General features: G+C 38.8%; 1 protein-coding gene across 16 annotated transcripts in view; it reads right to left on the bottom strand.

Moving 5' to 3' along the window:
• Positions 1–20,933, bottom strand: part of chd9 (chromodomain helicase DNA binding protein 9) — a 277,289-nt gene that overhangs the window by 144,249 nt on the left and 112,107 nt on the right. For 3 of the 16 annotated variants that reach the window (XM_039762907.1, XM_039762908.1, XM_039762904.1), the window contains exon 1: positions 23–593. The exons of the other annotated variants lie outside the window; for them this stretch is intronic. In XM_039762907.1, coding sequence (XP_039618841.1) covers positions 23–52 — 30 coding nt within the window. In that variant the 5' untranslated portion in view covers positions 53–593. Of the gene's footprint in view, positions 1–22; positions 594–20,933 lie in introns of those variants that run through there. 16 annotated transcript variants of the gene reach the window in all.

Raw genomic sequence — 20,933 nt, 5'->3', positions numbered from 1 at the left:
TCCAGCTCACCCGTTCACTTACCCTTCCTCTTGGCCTCTTCACTGAAGACATTTTTTGGTCGACTAACAAAAATGCTGTGCCCTTCTGCTGGGGAATTTATTTTTTCCTTATTCTTAACCAGCCCACCCACCCCACAAGCTCTGCTCAAGAGGAAAGCATTGGAAGAGAGCGAGAGAGAGAGAGAGGGGAGAGAGAGAGAGAGAGAGAGAGAGAGAGAAAAAGGGAGAGAGGGGTTCGCGGTTTGCCTGTCTAGATACGGCGCAGCACTGAGGAGCGCAGCTGTCCGAAAGCACACATCCCTTCTCATTGATTCTTCCAGGCTCGGTCCTCAGTCTCTCCACATCCCGAGCTAAGGTAGGCTACTCCTCCTTTGTACACAAAAGGTGCTGGATTGCTTGCAGTTTTGCTTTTTTCCCCTTCCTTTTAATTCCCCCTGTCTCCCTATTTTCCTTCTGAATAGCCAGCAGAGCCAGTCAGCTTTCAACAATGCAAAGAAAATGAAAGCACAAAGCATCAAAATGCATCAGCGTGAATATTAGAGATGTCGTTAAAATCCTAGCTCTTTTTTTTCTCTCTCTCTCTCGACTCTCTCTCTCTCTCTCTCTCTTACTGCGGAAGTAGGCCAGCAGATGGTGCTACCAGTTATTATTCCATTAGGCTCAACGGTTTAACCCCTAAAGGACTGCATTTCTCATAAAAACTTGGAAAAAGAAAGTATGTGCCCTATAATTTAGCAGGCAGAGGTTTCCATGCAGCAAATAAACCAGTCCAGTTTCCAGTATCACCTGTACAACCGGTGTCAGAGCTTGGTCCGCATTGCCGGCAGTAAATCGAGCCCGTTTCCAGTGAGAGTTGGACTCTGCCAGGGCTGCCCTTTGTCACTGATTCTGTTCATAACTTTTATGGAAAGAATTTCTAGGCGCAGCCAGGGTGTTAAGGGGGTCCGGTTTGGTTGACTCAGGATTGGGTCACTGCTTTTTGCAGATGATGATGATGCCCTGTTTGCTTCATCAGGCCGGGATATTCAGCTCTCTCTGGATCAGTTCGCAGCGGAGTGTGAAGCGGCTGGGATGAGAATCAGCACCTCCAAATCCGAGACCATGGTCCTCAGCCGGAAAAGGGTGGAGTGCCCTCTCAGGGTTGGAGGAGAGATCCTGCCCCAAGTGGAGGAGTTCAAATATCTCAGGGTCTTGTTCACGAGTGAGGGAAAAATGGAGCATGAGATCGACAGGAGGATTGGTGCAGCATCCACAGTGATGCGGGCTCTGCATCCGTCTGTCGTCGTGAAAAAGGAGCTGAGCCGTAAGACAATGCTGTAAGTTTACCAGCTGATCTACGTTCCTACCCTCACCTATGGTCATGAGCTATGGGTAGTGACCGAAAGAACGAGATCACGAATACAAGCAGCTGAAATGGGTTTCCTCTGTAGGGTGTCTGGGCTTTCCCTTAAATATAGGGTGAGAAGGTCAGTGATCCGGGAGGGACTAGAGTAGAGCCGCTGCTCCTCCGCATCGAGAGGAGTCAGATGAGGTGGCTCGGGCATCTGATCAGGATGACTCCTGGACGCCTCCCTGGTGAGGTGTTCCGGATACGTCCAAACGGGAGGAGGCCCCGAGGAAGACACAGGACACACTAGAGGGACTATGTCTCCCGGCTGGCCTGGGACTGCCTTGGGATTCTCCCGGAAGAGCTTGAAGAAGTGGCCGGGGAGAGGGAAGTCTGGGCCTCTCTGCTCAAGCTGCTGCCCCCGCGACCCGACCTCGGATAAGCAGAAGAGGATGAATGGATGGAAATAAACCAGTCTAATTTTTTAACTTTATTTCCAACTTCTCCAACCACCCGCACTTCTGAATTATAAATCCATCCATCGCAAGGTAGGAAACAAACCCCAGGCAGGGTGCCTGCCCACCGCAGGCCACACACACACACACCCCCACACATTAGGGACAATTTAGAATCGCCAATGCACCTAACCTGGATGTCTTTGGACTGTGGGAGGAAACCGGAGTATCCAGAGGAAACCCAATCAGACACGGGGAGAACATGCAATCTCCAAGCAGGGAGGACCCGGGAATCGAACCATGCCACCCTGAATTATAAATATATAATAATAATTATTGTATACAAGCTTCAGTTATACTATTGATATACTTGTGTTCCTGGTAGTGCTACATCCCTCTGGCAAATTGGCCTAAGAGGAAAGTGCAGACAAAAAGCAATCCAAAAGTTGATTCTCACAGTGGTGCAACTTAAAGCAACAGAATTTTGCTGGGAACTGGGTTATCAGGACTCACCCATGGAGTCTGACCGAAGATTGATGTTCACTAGTGAATGCATGCAGAAGACATTAAATGGATTGCTCAGTTGGGCTCAGCCCGAAAATGTCACATGCAGGCACCATTTGGGTATTCCAGACACAATGACACAGTGCGACCAGTGGACAACAGAAATATCAAAAATAATCCTAAATGAAAAAGACTTTAGCAAATAAAAGAGGGCCCTAGGATGTATAATTTAACTTCACTCACGGAAAAGAAGCCATAGCTTACCTCAGAGGTTCAAACCTGCTGGCTAAATATAGTTAGGTCATCTCAGTGAATAACATTGGTTATTAAAGCAGATTTTGTTATTGATTACTGTTATTGGTTATTAAAGCAGATTTTGTTATTGATTACTGTTTATTCTCTTTTTCACCAAGAGTTCCACTGCCTATACAGATATCTGGGGAAAGCATGGCAACACTCGCACCCTCAGCTAGATAATATATAACAGAGTTCGAATTGGTGATTAAGATAATGGCTTAAGTGCAACAGTTAGAGTGAGGAAAAATTATTGGGTTGCAAGTATAGGCTTAACAAATATCAACAGAATTTGGATTTTTTTTAGAGATGATTAATGTGCAGCTGAAAACTGACTCTAATCCTACTTGAACACTTCATTGCTCTCCAAATGGACACTGGAAATACTTTGAGCACCATAGTTTGGAGGAAAGATGTGTGTGACTTGAAACTTAGACACTGAAAAATTTTATAAAGCAATCTTCACAGCACAACTCATCAAAAGGTGTTTTACAAAGCAAACAAGGAGTGAATCACTGTGCAAAACATAAGAAACACTATATTCAAACATTAAGCTGCACATAATAAGAGTACGATGTTGGCATGTCATCGTATCTGAAGCGTAATCTATCACTTTCAAAAAAAATGTAATCTAGTTTAGGTTTGGGGGTTGTTTAAAGCCAATCCAAGCATCAGAGGGTTCAAGGCAGGAATTAACCCTGGACAGAATGCCAGTCCATCACATGGCGCTTTCTTGCACAAATTCTCATAATCACAATCCTTCTGGGGTAGAAAATCCAAAAAAACCTAAAACATGTAGCAGTCAAGATGTGTGAGAGAAAATAAAATGCAAGCTCCGCACAGACAATGAGCGGGTGAAGGATTTGATAAATGTCTCAGGAATCCAGAGATGGCATTTCTAACTACTGCATCACAATGTCTCCCTGATATGGAGGTTTACTGTTTGGGAAATTATTTATTCGGGGTAACTGAGCCATCGGTGGATCATGGTACATATCAGACTAAACTAATGTAAATAAAACAAAGAAAACCCAAACAGGTAGTGTGGGTTTCTTGAAATTATAAGGGGGAATGCCAATGTTTGGGATAAACTTAACTCATCTCAAGAGAGATATGGTGTCACAATGGAACCTGTTCACAATATCTTAGTTCATGAAAGATATAGGTTTTCTGAGTAATGTAAGAATAGTTTTGGGAGAATATAGGAAATTATTTCTCCACTTAGCAAAAGCAGACAGGATGTCATCCAGGCTTTATCAGCAAATGAGCGGAGTAAAGGTTACCCTAATAAGAGATTTTGTTGGGGAGGAAAGGAGCACCATTAAAAAAAAAAAAACAAAAAAAAAACTTCTAAACCAACTGGATATACAGTATACTTATAACAGGAGGCATACACAAAATGACTTAGTAGGTTCTGGGGCATTTCTGTAGTTGAGGTCATTGATCTAGATACGATTCAATAAGCTATACTGCAAGAACTAGTTATAGTTGAAGTGGCCTAGATAGCATTGAATGAATGGCAGTGTCAACAAAATCAGATTAACAATCTCCATTTTTACAAAGAAAGGACACTCTCTGGCACACTTGCGTACGAACTAATTGGGCCCATCAGCCTATACAGTATCAGCAGCACAGATTGCATTAAATATAAGATGCCATCAAAGGAGTGCCTTTTCTCTTTCTCTTGTGCTCTTCAAGATGAGAACTGAAGAATATCCAGTTTACAGGCCTTAAGTGTGCATTTCTGTAGATAGCACATGATCTGGGGTGTAACAGGATTGTTCAATGTAGCATGAACCATAATCTGAGGTCATAGTCCCTACCTTAAAAGAGGTAGCTTGCTCCTTACAGGTCACGAGGAAGATGTTACTCCATATGTTGTAGCTTAAGTACCTCTGGATCTTATGTATAAGTGATAATGGATCACTAACATGTGTGCTATACTTGTCTAGATTTAGGTGCCCACCCTGCATTGAGATCATCAGTTTTGGCAACTGGTCGAAAGAATCGGATTACAAGTCCAAGTAGTTGAAAAAGGATTCTTCCATTGAGCTTTGAAGCGTGGCCTCTGTGAAAGGATAAGGATCTCACAAGAATGCATTCACAGATTTATTTTGTAAGCAAGACCCATGGGTATAACCTACAGGTAGGAGGAATAGCCAATGGGAGGAAACACAAAACATGCTGGAGAGAAGATGTATTTGGCTAGTCTAAAAACACCTGGGAATTTGTGTTGTTGGGAAATGAAGCCTGTTAACCATCTTGAACCCTACCAGGAAAAATCAATACAGAAAATGAGATGATATACTATATTAAACATACAACAATCAGAAATATATTGTGCACAGTTTTAGACTTTATTAATCCAAGTCAGAAGTTACCTGAGCATTTATTTCAAGCTCTGTTAAGCCAAGATTAGAGTTATATAGCTCCTTTTATTCCACTTGAAAATAGACAAGTCAAAGTGGTTTGAAAAACCTAGTAAAGATGGCATCTCAAGCAGATTTTCAGAAGAGGCTTATTGATCAATACTCATGCGTTATACAGACATCTTCAGACTGAACAATAAAACAGAGTGCATCTCTGAATTGAACATTAAGTGCCTGTGACAACAAAAACTTGTCCACCAAAGTTTACATTTTAGAGCAGACGATATTATCACAATAAACTGGCCATTCAACCATGACCTCTGCATTTGTCTGTTGAGATAAGACTCAGACAGAAGGGTTATCAGATAAGGTGGAGGGGGTTATCAGGTATCCTTGTTTTGTCACTTATTAATAAAAATACTCTTATTTCTTGCCTACAGAGAGTAGAATCTATCTCCCATTACGGGAAAGTAAAATAATCTTAAAAACCAAAAGAATGGGCATCACAGGTGCATGGACGACTGAAAAAAGAATCACTGTAGAACTGTTTCTGGAGCCAGTGAGGCATAGGAGGCAAAATGTACCATTTATGTAGTCACTAGAAGTAAAATTAAAAAAAAAAAATTAAAAGAAAAAAGATAACCATCACAGAGCTGTGACAGGATGTGGTAGCTCTAATTGAACTGTAGGGGGCTTCCTAGATAGCAGAAAGTTGTCAAGGAAAACAAATACCACCACAGTGGTCCATACTAAAGGAAGCCTGATGAAAGGCCTTCAGGAAAGAGTACTTCATTGTCAATGTTTGTTTGAAAAGGAAAAAAACTTGTAACGGTCTTGTAAACCCTACCAGACATGATGCCGCTGAAAGGTAAGTTGCAGGGACAGAAGTGCAAGAAAGAGGAATGTGTGACCTAGGTGGAAATATACAAGATTTCTCCAAGAACCTAGACGGCAGATGACCAAGCAAATGACAGAGATGCATGACCTTCCTTGAAGAGAGATATAGGGAGAGATGCCAAAGATAATTTGCAAATGTCTGAAATAGTGCATCACATGCAGAAACCTAGTTCTATATTGCCTCTTTAAAACCAAATACTGGGAGGTGGTTAGTCACAAAACTCCATCATATTATTTGGCAGTTTATGGTCCCCAGCTGAAAGTTATGCACTTTCTTTTCAAAGGGCATAAGCTGTCTGAGGCATGTAGCCCTTCAATAAACAATCAGCAGACAGATTTCAAAATCAAATCAGGAGTGATAAAATGTGTGTTTTCATTAGCTTCAGAACAAGTTTCATGTACAAATCATTAAATGATGTACATACCACATCACATTCTCAAAATCATTTAGTCCAATCCAACAGTCAAGGTAGGACCACAGCCAGTCCTAGTAGACTGAGGCACTAGGTGAACATGAACCCTAGACATGGTGCAAGTCCATCGCAAGGCCCATTCATGCACATACTCCACAGACCTAAAACTGCAGATTGAGTACTGTAATCTCAACAGTGCAAAACTAGCTGTTTTTAATCATATTAGCAATTAGTTTACAATTTTCAATTCAAGAATAGTACTGAATTTATTAGACAAATACTTTGAATACATATTCATTACTGCATATGCTGATCTTAATTTTTGTTTTGTAGACAACATTTCATGTTATTTTTGATTCTTACAGTTTGGGGTGTTGCTCCGATTACTACAACCAAAACAACTTGTTGTTAAAAGAAAACTCATTTGAAATACAACCAGTACAGGTCATTACAGCTTAAAGTTTACAAGACATGAAAAATGTGTAATTCAGCAAAGAGTACCTCATCAATGTAGTGTGAATGAACATTACCAATGCAAAGATAAAAAAAGAAAAACACAAATCTATAACCTAATCGATGGCTGCACCATGTAGCATCTGGTGAATCTTTAGGATACATGGCACACACAGTGCAGATGGGTATTAGAGACATGTTTCTAAGTCTGAGGTACAGATACACACTGACCTACCACTAGAAAAACCTCACTGAGGGATGTACAAATACCACTGTCAGAAGCTTGAGCAGTCCCTATGACTCAAATACAGGCTCTAATTCTGGCATTCTCAGAAATACACTATATATACACACATTTTTTTTTTTACAATAAATGCCAAACAACCCATATAATTTTACTCAAAAGCTATCAGCTTCATAATGAACCCTCAAGTTGTTGGGTTATGAGATCATCTTACAGACAGCTATGAAATGTCCCTCTTAATTGAGCCTTGGCACACGTATATCATGCTTTAGCTGGTATAGGGAGCACTGAAAGTAACAATATTTATGAGGTCCTGCTGGAATGGTAAACATTTAAACCAGGAAAAGAAAAAAAAAATATTTTTTAAAAGAAATCTAATAAGATTTATTTTCCTTTTTTATATCTTTTGCTTCATCCTAATATGAAGACTGAAAAATAAAAATACAGACCCAAAATTTGCATATACTATTTACTACTAATCCCTTAAAATGATAATGGATCAATTTTTTGCAGTTGTTGTGAGACCACTTTAAGTTTACAAATTAAAAATTCTAGTAACTCTGTTTAAGCATTTTTGTTTTGTTTACTAGGATACTTGCAGGTTTAGAGACATGATCAGGGTCACACTATGAGTCAGTACTGGGGACTAAAAAGAATCTAATGGTTTATAATGCAAATACTGTATGCAGCAACTTGGTCATGACTTCCCACTGAAATGCAAAATAATGTTAAATACACATAACATCAGAAATATGGATGAAATAAGACATTATGAATCAAAAATAGATAAAAGAGGACAAAAAAGAAAATTGATCTCATTTCTACAATACAGTGATCCCTCGCTATATCGTGCTTCGACTTTTGTGGCTTCACTCCATCGTGGATTTTAAATGTAAGCATGTCTAAATATATATCACGGATTTTTCGCTGGTTCGCGGATTTCTGCGGACAATGGGTCTTTTAATCTATGGTACCCACTTCCTCAGTTTGTTTGCCCAGTTGATTTCATACAAGGGACGCTATTGGCGGAGAAGCTACCCAATCAGAGCACGTATTACGTATTAAATAAAACTCCTCAATGATATACGATATGCTTCCCGCGCGGTGCTTCGCACATTTCAAAGCTCTAACAGCCCATATTGATTTTTGATTGTTTGCTTTTCTCTGCCTCTGTCTCTGTCTCTGACATTCTCTGCTCCTGACGGCACTCCTTTGAAGAGGAAGATATGTTTGCATTCTTTTAATTGTGAGAAAGAACTGTTATCTCGGTCTTGTCATGGAGTTTACACAGTTTATTTAAACTTTTGACTAAAGGGTGTTATTTCATGTCAAGAGGGCTCGAATAATGTTAAAAAACGTATTTAGAAAGTCGCAAACAGGTTTTCTATGCTCTAACTGTGAAAATATTTATAAATAAAAGATTTATAAATAAAGAATCCTACTTTGTGGAAATTCACTTATCTGTCTGGAGCGGATTAACCGCGATAAACAAGAGTTTACTGTATAAATGTGCGGAGAACTTTTATAAACAGTGTGGGAGAGTTTCTAAGGGCTTAAAATATATAAAAAATAACCATACAAACACATGGTTTCTACTTCGTGGATTTTCACCTATCGCGGGGGGTTCTGGAATGCAACCCCCGCGATCGAGGAGGGATTACTATATATCTTAAGTGCCTCTAGAATCCACTTTGAGCTTTCTGTTTTTGAAATAGCACTTGGATTACTGGCTGTTTGCTTAAAGCATAATAGTCTATTTACCTGCCCACAGGTTTTACCTATTTGATTTTCCTTTAAATATTGAATTTATTTGGCACAAATTTAAGACCTTCTTGACAAACTGTCCACAAAAGAAGTGGGTCGTCCTTGATTAACTAAGAGGTAGCCTAATTAATTTACTCATAAGAAAACCAATGAAATACGCATGTGTAACAACAACAGCAGCATGGTTTATGAGCTGCTGCTGAGTGAAGTGCTTTCCCCTGCTCTTTGAAGGGAATTCCCGCCATATGATTAATAGATAAAAAGGAAGTGTTAAACAAAACAAGAATGCTTTAAAGAAGCTGGGTGGCTTTACACTATGAAAGACAGACTGCAGTTTCAAAACACAAGCAGAACATAGAGGCAGAGGTCAACAAGACACAGCCCCAAGGCCACACTGCATACTGTGAAAAAAGCTCAATGCTCAACTGTGCATTCAAATCAAAACCCTAACAACCTGTTCAGATAAGTACTCAACAGAAGGCCAGGCAAGTTAAAATGTACACTGCGACATACATTGGAAATTATATAGGCACCTGCCCTATACCTGAGTGATTTCCATATACTGGAACAGAACGGAACTCCAGAATTATAATCAAGCAAAGGATATAGTAAATTCATCTTTTAGATAAGGGCTGCACACCATTTTAAAATATTTTTAAAAGCATATTCGAAATCATTAATCCAAGCACAAGGTGGTTCTGGTAAAACTGTTGACAGACTAAACCAGACAGTGATCACATAAGACAATTCTTGCTTAACATTATGGCCTAGGTAAGACAAAGTAGCAGGAAACATGCACTGTAAGTATGAGGATAAAGATTTACAGGTAATAAATCACATTCCTTTCTTTCTAAAACAACAAAATGGGTGGGCTAATTTTTTTCCCCAAAACACTACAAGACAAGCAGGTAAACTTAAATTCCCTTTTTTTTTTATTTCCAATAAACATTTATTGTGAAATTGTTGATGAATATTCTTCTTCCCAATAAATGTCTTGACTTCAGCCTCTCCGACGACTGTCCCACCTCTTGTCAAACATCCTTTTCCGTTCTTACTCTCTAGCTGTGGAATGAGCTTCCCATTACTACCTTGAACTACACCCATCAATGGAGGTTCAAAGACAAGAAGACAGATATTCACACAGCATCTTGGGACTCCTTAGACTTTTCACCTCTCAGACCTCATAACCACTATCCTCCTGGATATGTGCTATGTGGATCCAGTCAGAAGTCAAGGAAATTTTTTTGTTTTGTTTGCATTCTAGTTTTTACATCTAACTTTGTGGATCGCTGTATTGCTACACTTCTAGTACTCAATCTTAGAAATTGTTCCCAATTTCTTGTTAAGTTTATATTATTATAAAAATTGAAAATTTAATGAGATGCAGCACAATGAATTTTATTTATTTTTCTCTGAATTGATTAGTTCCCACTTCAGTTATTTGATCTTTCTTTTTCTCAATGCATACACTATTGATAGATAACCAGATATACCTGCAATCCTTCTCATAAAAGTAAATATGATGACCAAAAGAAAAAATGTGTATAAAGCAATAATATAGCAGTCTAGCTTAATATTGTTCTCCCACAAAGTTTAAAAGTAAAATGCAGACACCCAAAGGAATTTGCTAATGGTTATTCTCAAAAATTAAAAAAGTAGGTGACATTTTTTTCACATGCATCGTTTGTGGAAAAGGAGCTGACTGCATACGATTCTTGCAACAAATATATGAAATGTTACACTTTGACTTTAAAAATATATAATGGGCTCTTGCATTTTCATGAACAGCCACAAACTCAAAAGTCAGATGTTATTTTCTCGATGTGGCCTTACAGCTGGTACAAACAGTGGGGAAACAAAGTAGCCACTTCCTGGAATGACAAATATATCTACCCCAGATGAAAAAGGGAGGGTGAGTGCAGAGGTGCAAGTCATAATTTAAAGCAGTCTGTAAATAATACTGCATAATAAGATAAGTGGGCTAAAGTTCACAATGATGGCTGGAGATACAGAATGCGTTTTTTTTTTTTCAATTTACAAATAACTGTTCTTTTGGTTCAATTTAGCAATGTTTGAGAAAAATAAATCACAGATGAATCAGTCATGAATAATATCTTTCTGTCCTCTGCATCTTGTTTTGTTTCACTCATCACCTGCATGTCCTCTCTCACCCCATCCGTAAACCTCCTCTTAGGCCTTCCTCTTTTCTGGCAGCTCAATCCTTAGCATCCTTCTCTTAATATACCCAACATCTCTCCTCTGCACATGTCCAAACCAACACAATCTCACCTCTCTGACTTTGTCTCCCAACCATCCAACTTCAGCTGACCCTGTAATGTATTTGTTTCTAATCCTATCCATCCTCGTCACACCCAATGCAAATCTTAGCATCTTTAACTCTGCCATCTCCACCTCTGTCTCCTGATTTCTGGTCACTGCCACCATCTCCAACCCATAAAACATAGCCGGTCTCACTAACATCCTGTAGACCTTCCCTTTCACTCATGCTGATACCGGTCTGTCACAAATCACTCCTGACACTCTTCTCCACCCATTCCACCCTGCCTGCACTCTCTTCATCACCTCTCTTCCATAATCTCCATTACTCTGTACTGTTGATCCCAAGCATTTAAACTCATCCAACTTCCCCAACTATATTCCTTGCATCCTCACCATTCCATCCATCCATCCATTATCGAATCCACTGACCTTAAAAGTTGAAAATCATACTATAAATCTCAAAGTGAGAACCTTTTATAACAACTGGTTGAGTGTAAGCAGGAAGGCACAGGTCCTACAAATTATGCAGGAAAAAATAAATGCTCTTGGTGAACTATGGTATTACACAATCTGTGTGTGAATCTGTCCTTGTCCAAGAAAATGGCATCTCACAGAGTTCATTTACATGCCCTGAAATAACCCGGTTATTCACACAAACCTGGTCTCTAAAATGTCATGTGAAATCTTATATCAGTTAGAAAAATCGGGTTATTGGTCTCTGAGAAACCTGGTTAACAAAAATGGGAGTGTGCTCTCCTCGACTTTCTGGTGTACTGAATTTGAGCTACACCATTTGTATGAAAATGTGCTATATAAATAAATATCACTTTTGTTGATAGAAGAAAAGGTCATCAGATCCACGTCCAGTTGCACAATATTTCTCAAATATGATATCTCTTTGCTTCTCATCATAACTAATTGATAATATAGATACACAATCATTTATCTCTATTTATAATCAAACTTTACATTAAAACGATATTTTCTCATTTAGGGAGTTTCAAAGCAGTTGTGGAATTTTTCATGATTTCATATGCATTACCTAAATTATATGCAAAGTAAAAAGAATTATAAAAAAACATAGAAAAAGTGTTAAGTATTATATAATATTTGTTGCAATAAATTGCTGTAGGTAAAACTGCATTTAGTTACATTTAATTATGATAATGATGGCGGAAATAAAAAAAAAAATCATAAAATTAAATGTATTACCAGGGAACACGACAGCAGCTTACTGTTTCCATTACATCTTTATATTTACATGGTATATTCAATGTTTACACGTTAATTTATACATCATCAGTTTAACAATAAGATAAAATTAAAAATAGTTATTGAAAGAATATGCGTTATATTGAATACAGTTTTTAATATCGTGTACACATTTATATTCCCATGATACAAAAAATTTGGATAATTGTTTAAACAAAATCCTACTTCCCGTTGAGTAATTTTTCTCATATTTTGCATCTGTTTGCTTTTTATCATTATAAATGTCAATACAATATTTGAATCATCTATGTGTAATTATAACCATAGTTTACTTGAAAATTTGCAAATGTACTCAGTTAAAGTGCCACTTCCAGTTGCAAGAAGTGGTCCAAAAGTTGATAGGATTCCTTATTTTTGATGTAAAGCAGGTGTACAAAATCTCATTGACCTAGGTCAAAGCGTTTGAGTTATTGTGTTTACACACGGACAGACATGCAGACAGATATAATATCAAAAATAGTATTTTCTGATTCCGGAAGGTCTAAAATGTTAAGATTCATCAAAGTCTCGAGGTCAAATTTTTTCACGACTCCTATACTATGTATACGAGAAAGTAACAAGTAGATTTCTCCACAAGCAAACACGTTATTTGGCCAAGTAAACCCTTATGCAGGGTACTGTGGTGTAGCGGGTCCACAGCTCATTGTGCAAAGGCCATTCGTTTTAAATAAATGATCGCGGCTTAGTGAGGGGACGTTGGGCCATAGTGAGCCGCGGGGCGATCCGTAGGGTGTGGGCGTTTCTCACCTAGTGCACAGGTGAGGAACTGCCCACATTCATGATTGTCCCGCGGTTAATGCTGCAGCTGCTGTGGCCCTCGTCATTTTAAAAAGAAGCGCGAGTCGGTTTTAGGGAAAGAGAAAGAAACGTTCAGAGAGAGAATCGATCGGAGAGAAAGGAAAGGAGAGGATGGAGGTTACAGGGAGCGTGGAAGCAAGCGGTGCAGGAGAGAGACGGACACGCGGAGCGTGTGGTGAGCGCGCGATCGGCCGTGGGCAGCGCGAGGAAGCTGGGTGTTGGGCCGACACCCAGGTGTTTGTGTAGATGTCGCTCCCGCTGAGTGATCTGGTAGTGGGAGTGACAAGGTGAAAGCGACGGGCCGCAGAGAGGCCATGGAAAAGGCAGCGGAAGTCGGGAGACTTGGTGATGGAATCCCCAACGTGGGCGACCTGGCCGTTGAGGGTAATCAAGTCTCGGGGACTGGGATGAGTGCCAGACCGAAGCCAGGGATGGGAGGTCTCCAGTCTCGAGCGTGTGATGTAGGAGGGCAGCTGCAGAGAGCGTCTTGCCTGTTGCTAAGCCCGTCCGGGATAAGCAGGTGAGACGCATACAGAAAAGAAGCACCAAGCTTATTTGTTGTTGTTTTTAAAGACAGCTTCCTGATCATTTTAACCTCTGGTTTTAAAGGATTGTTTTTTCTATTTATTGGTTTTACTCCTCGTTTTCATTTAATGGATTATTTATTTATTTATTGAAGAACTTGGAGAGTACTGCACTATTTATTGGAACACTGTTTTTGTTTTTGTTGACTGTTTTAATAAAAGCACTTTTGCACTTTTGTATACCTTCCCCTTGCTGGAATCATTTGCCTCCATTGACTAGCTCACTCGGTTACATTATCGACGGTGTTGGGTTCGAGTGCTTCCAATAGCAAAGGGAGTGTGGAGCCAGAACCCACATCGTCACAGGTACGGCAAGGATTTTGTAGTCTATGCATGTTCATTGCACTCTGTTCACCTGTGAACCATCACCCAGAACAACCCTGTAAATGTTATGATACCCAAAAGAGAAAAACTTCTAACATTCAATTTATTATTAACATATGGAAAAAATAAAATAATGCTTACAGCAGTTATTAAAAATGTAAAAGTATGTTCCTATGCGTTCCTTGAATGCCTTTCTCCCTGTACTTAAGCTGTCCATTTTAATTCAATTTAAGATATATTGTTTAAAATATAAGTAACAATACAACCAGACACAAACAAAACAAATGTTATAACACCTAAACTTGTGATTGTGTACTCAGGCCTGAAATCAAGTCCTGTTTCATGGGGACAGCTCTTGTAGTGTCACTCCTTTCTCTTCAATTTGACATAATATCCTAAACACAAGGCAAATGTTACCGGTAGAGCATCCAACCATAATTTTTTTGGTTTAGTAGAAGTATAATTATTACTCATAAATGGTGCCCTGCAGTTCATAGAAGTTACTGCAGTAGCTTAATGAAGTAATATCAGGTCTGATTAAATATTAGGTATTTCTTGAATAAATATTAAAATATTTCTCAATAAAATATTACATATTTCTTAAAATGAAGAATTTCTCTTTTGCAAATGTGCCTGCAAGATTTGAATCGCATTAGTTTGATTTATCCACTCAACACTTTCCATCAGGTCAGTTGATCTTGATACTTTGAAAAATAAAATCAGTGATCTAAAACCTCTATAAAAAATCCCGGTTAGGTCAAAACCCAAAAAGTATCAAGAGACACATTCTATGTGAACAATACCCTATCCCAATGGATCACTATAACAATCAAAGCTTCTTTGTATCCTGTAGGCAACACATAAAATAGTTCCATTATTACACCCATATATCAGAAATCTTCACCCTCACCCAAATTACTAAACAAGCTAATCACATGCACATTGAACAGCCATGGCATTTAACATTTACTTAAAACAGTGGAAAAGGGGTGGTGGTGTACTTCCTGACAATGCACTTAGTGGTGTGATATTGTGATAAGGGAGTTTGTGCTTTGGCACTAGATTAAAGAAGATGTGTACAGAGCATTCACTACAGAATTACACTTGCGAGTTCAGTCCTTCCTTATGGATTGCACACATACAATATAAAGCAGCTTTGTAAAGATACTGTTCTAAACATTAACAAATGTTTACACATTACCTTTAAATATTACATTTACACTTCTAACAACAGATACTAAAGTCTTCCTGGCACTTTGTGTCTGTAGACTTAATTCGACAATTTTCCAAAATGAAAATGATTACTTGAACCAAAACAGTGAATAAGAGCTTACAACTGGGAAAGAATGAATAACAACCACTAGTTTGATGTAGTATGAGGACACCAGTGGCAGAATGGTTATATTTGTTATTTTTTGTGCTTGTACATACTCCCTTTTTCACCCTCCTTGTGTGTGTACACTGAACCTCTAAAATACAAATTTATACTGCCTGTATCTGTGTCATTAAAGTGCATCATGGATATACCTTAAAAATCTGTGAGAATTAACTAGGAAAGAGACATAAAGTAACACGTTACAACACAGGGGCAACAAAAACAAGAGCTGAGGACCAACCATTAAGAGACAAGCATAGCCAAAAGACAGCTACAGAGGTACCTGTCTGCCACAAGAGACATGCACTAAGAGCTGGCCTTGTTTGTTTTTGTCTGGCTCATGTAGGTGAAAAAATACAATTTTAAGCAAAACAAGTTCTACCCTCCCTTTCTCAGAGAGCAGGCGCCAAGGAGACTGTGGGCCTTGTATCATCCCCTCACATATGATTCGGACAACAGTTAAAATGCAAATGTGATCAACCCAGAGGGAGGCAGCTCCTTTGTTCTCTTACCAATAACAACAAGAAGATGCATGTCTCTGCACCATTAATCATTAATTAATAGCCAAATGAGTTATAAATTTGGTCAATTTCTATGTTTGCATGAGGTGAATAAAATAAACTGGCAACGAAATGCCTACACGTTAACCAGGGACTAAAGGAATGCAAACATAGTGGCTCACAGATGCATAATAACAGAAGAGTTCACACACAATTCAGGCAAGCATATACTTTCTTATTCCCTTGCACATGTACAGTAAGTAATCCCACAGTAGTAGAGTCACACATGCATCCACACTTGCACGCATATATGCGCGCACACACACACACTGACTATATTGTGGGAATCCTCCTGGGAAATTCAAATAGCAGACAAAGATAGTCTGGATTGCCATGAACTGAAAGTTGCTCCTCCACCACTAGGATTTCAGAAATGGTAAAGCACAGTTGGGACTCAATTGTCTCTTGTAAATGACAGGTAATTTTTGAAAAAAGTGAGCACTGACAATAACACTGCAAAGAAAAATGTATTTTAACCACTAAAGCCCTGATATGTATTAAGGATGATGTGTCTCATGATGAAAATTTTGTCCAGCACCATCATAAGGAACTATATTGCTGATTTGATTTTGATTTTTTCTTACAAACACTTTTGTTTCTACCCTACAGTATTCCTCCTACAAGAGGCACACAACAGTGGGCAAATTCTGCACAGGTAGTCAAGGTTCTTTTAAAAAGTCAATTGCACCTAATAAATGATAAGAGTTTCAAAACACACAGTTGAAGACCGGCTGGAAAATGCAGGTGAAAGCAGAAAAAGAAAGTGGTATCAAACACCAAAAAGCACCATCACTTGCATGTTTATGTGACATCTTCAGCTTAGAGCTCTTATAGGTAACTAGCCTATCAGCTCTGAGAGCTTTGATGACATCTTTAGAGTTACCTAGTTTTCAAATAAACACTGAAACTTTTTTTTTTTTTTTTGTCGTATGGCCTCAGCTCAATATTGCCGTAAATGGTACATATACTGCCTATAAATGTATTCACTCCTTGGATGTTTTGCATTTTATTATTTTAAAACACTGAAACACAGGTGGATTCCATTTGGCTTTTTTACACCAATCAAGGGAAAAAGACTCTGTAATTTCAAAATGAAAGGAGATCTCTGTTTAAATTAAATTCAATTCACTGTGATTCAATGTTGTATAATAATGAAATGTGAAAACTTCCAAGAGGGTGAATACTGTTTAATAGGCACTATATGAAATGTGTTTATTAACAATTGACATTTGTTACACTATGAACCAGTATACATTTGCAACTACCTACCATGTTTTTCCGAAAATAAGACCGGGTCTTATTTTTTGCTCCAAAAGATGCACTAGGGCTTATTTTCAGGGGATGTCTTATATTTATTCATGTACAATATACATTATCTAAATACAGTCATATCATCTTCTTCTGGAATATCATCATAACTCTCCATATTCAAACCCTGAATTCCAGCCTGAATTTCTTGAAACTCCAGCTACTTTGCTGATCGATGTGCCTGCTTCGATGTTTGATAAAATGGTTCAATGTGGTGAAAAAAAAATGCCGACATACAAATGTGTTCATGTTGTCTTCATATTCAAGCGACGCATATTCCCCAAAATAACGACATAATACATTTTAAAAGTCTAACATATCATCTTCTGTGCCGTCTTTTTTTTTTTTTTTGTACCTGACAATACCATCAGGATGTATGATGGTGTATTTCAGTTACAGAGAAAAAAAAAAAGGACATAATGAAAATGTCTATTTTGTGATTAAAGTGGAAATTTCGACTTTAAACTCGAAATGTCCACTTTAACCTCGTAGATTACCGTAGATACTCGCCTATTAGTTGACTTCGCAGATAAGTCGAGTGTATTGTTTAAGCCGAAAATTATGAAATTTGTTATGACTAGGCTATGACTGCTATGATCAGTCGAGGGAAAAGCTTGACAGCCTATCAAATTCTTTAAATTTCATAATTATACCCAATGTACCTGGGCCCAGACTTTCAACATTTTAATCTTTGAAGAATTTTAGTAAGCCAAAATTAAAACTCCAAAAACATTTTTATTCATTTACTTACAGTTAGAATATTTCAATTAAATTCGTATTCAAATCCCTCGCATATAATAAAGTGGCCCTAAGTGTCTTCTTCAAATTCTACAAAGTCTGACTCTTGTTGGGATCAGAGCTTAAAATAGCAGCCTGACATCCCAATTATACTGAATGTGGGTGGAGTTGTCAGGGTTTTGGGGGGTGGAGTTTTGGGATTGAGTGTTTGTTGACGGCGTGGTGGGGCTCTTGTGTTTTTGGTCTCTGTTAAGCTAAAACAGGCACCTTAAAAAGGAGATAATAAAGTCAACCATTGAGCAGTCAAGCCTTGTGTGTAACTCCCTGCTGTAAATTAGGAGAAGGGAACTCTGGGACAGGGTTTTACCCCAGAGCACGTTGCTCTGGCCCTGGAGCTTCACACCACTGGACACGAAGAAGGAGGAGAAGCTCCCCTGCGTCACCCCGACCACGGTCCGGAGACAGGCAGGAAAGGTAACACTGGGGGCTCGTCCGGGATTATTCCTGCCAGCACTAGTGAGTGACACGAAGCTTGTAAAACTGAAAGAAAATTAGTGCATTCTCTCGGTGGAGTGTGTAACTAGGAAACTGTGAATGGCGACAAAACTAGGGGTAGACACTGATCTGGAAGCAGAGTTTTCCAAAGCCACCACAATTAGCACCAACCCCTTGAGGATATCGCCCACACAAGAGGAAACTATGTCCCACCGTTTTCCACTAATAAACTGGGAGAAAAGTGTCGAGGATGGGATTGTCGGATGTGAACGCGAGCGCCATTGTAACCCTTTCGTACAGATGGCGTGGACCGAACTCCGAGAACATGCAGACTCTGTCGCTATAAAGAAGAGAGATCCAGGCATGCTTGATGCTGAAAATCGCCCAACTGTTTACCTCAGACACTGAGGATGAAGAATTTGATAGATTTGTGGAAGGGGATTGAACTGAAAAAGTGAGTGTATTGTTTTGTATTTTATGTTACAACTGAGCAATGTTGAGCGTTATTGTGAATGAGTTGAATAAAGTTTGACTTATCTGTTTTGTTTCGCTGAATGCGCTTTATAATCCGATGCACCTTATGTATGAAAGTAGACCCATTCATTGATATTGCGCTTTAAAATCCGGTGCACCTTATGGTCCGAAATACTGTATGTTCCTGGTTACCGCCATCTACTGGCAGCTAATGGTATGTTTGTTATCCAAAACCTGCAAAAGCTAATGCTCAAATTCAGGTGCGGTATTTCACAGTTTAAAGAATTATTTAATGAAATTAGTGTTGCCCCGTGGATAAGTCGACTTTATGTTTTTGAATGAATTTTTAGACATACATTTTTCGACTTATACATGAGTATCTACGGTACTTTATCATTAAAGTAGATCGCCGTAAACGTCATCTTCAAACTGACCCAGTTGTTAATTGCTATGAGCTTCTGGGGCTCTTCCTCCTGACCTGACAGCAGCAGCAATAGATTGCCACACAGAGCACATTACATTTATGATATTCCAGCTCTCTTCACATTTAGAATTCTTAGATTTATACTTGATATCACTTTCATGATGAAATGCATTTAAGTATGTATGTTACATTTACAGATAAATCGTTAACTTTGTTTAAATAATGAATACTGTTAATAGTTACACATATAGGGTTGCACGGTGGCAGAGCGGTAGCACTGCTGTCTTGCAGGGAGTTACGTCCCTTGTGATCCCTGCCTGGAGTTTGCATGTTTTTCCTGGTGGTTTCCACAGTGCGCTCAGTTTTCCATGCAAAGACATGGAGGTTTGGGGATTAGGTGAAGCTACAATGACGCCAGTGTATGTGTGTGTTTGTGTTCACATTGCGATGAGCTGATGTCCCGTCCAGGGATTTTGTTTCTGCTTTGTGTCCAATGCTGCTGGAATAGGCGCATCCCCAAATTAATGGATATAATCATTAAACATCCTTTTCAGAGATATTGTGGCAAGGTGTCCTCAGAATTTAATGGATGTTTTGAGCATACGCGTCACATCGTGTGAAGAATCAACCCAGCCTTAGGCATCTTACTTTTCAGCTGATGATCTTGACTAGGGCTTATTTTTGGGGTAAGGCTTATATTACAGAGCAGCCTGAAAATCATGCCATGGCTTATTTTTGGAGTAAGTCTTATTTTTGGGGAAATAAAGTACACAAACCTGAGGGAAACTGCACATCATTCATTGGCGCTCTAATAAAACCACAGTATTATCCATATCCATTTAAAGACCTTGCCAAGTTTCAGTAACTTTACCAATGCAACCCAAATTCTAAACCCACATAACTGTAAAAGAGTAACTTCACTTTCAATATGGGTTAAGCCAAGTAAGAAATGGACAATACAACCGGGACTAGGGCGAAGATAATTAGGTAACATTAATGTTGCATAGTATGAATCTTTAACATTTCTTTCAAATCTCTCTCTCTCTCTCTCTCTCTCTCTCTCTCTCTCTCTCTCTCTCTCTCTCTCTCTCTCTCTCTCTCTCTCTCTCTCTCTCTCTCTCTCTCTCTCTCTCTCTCTCTCTCTATATATATATATATATATATATATATATATACATACATACACGTGGACAAAATTGTTGGTACCCTTCAGTCAATGAAAGAAAAACTCAAAATGGTCACAGAAATAACTTTAATCTGACAAAAGTAATAATAAATAAAAATTCTATGAAATTTAACTAATAAAAGTCAGACATTGCTTTTCAACCATGCTTCAACAGAATTAATAAAAAAAAACAATGAAACAGGCCTGGACAAAAATGATGGTACCCTAGAAAAGACTGAAAATAATGTGACCAAAGGGACATGTTAATCCAAGGTGTGTCCACTAATTAGCATCACAGGTGTCTACAATCTTGTAATCAGTCAGTGGACCTATATATAGGGCTCCAGGTAGTCACTGTGTTGTTTGGTGACATGGTGTGTACCACACTCAACATGGACCAGAGGAAGCGAAGGAAA

Source organism: Polypterus senegalus, chromosome 9 (assembly GCF_016835505.1).
Source record: "Polypterus senegalus isolate Bchr_013 chromosome 9, ASM1683550v1, whole genome shotgun sequence".
In the NCBI taxonomy this organism is placed as follows: Eukaryota; Metazoa; Chordata; class Cladistia; order Polypteriformes; family Polypteridae; genus Polypterus; species Polypterus senegalus.
This window is presented reverse-complemented; position numbering and strand designations above follow the sequence as displayed.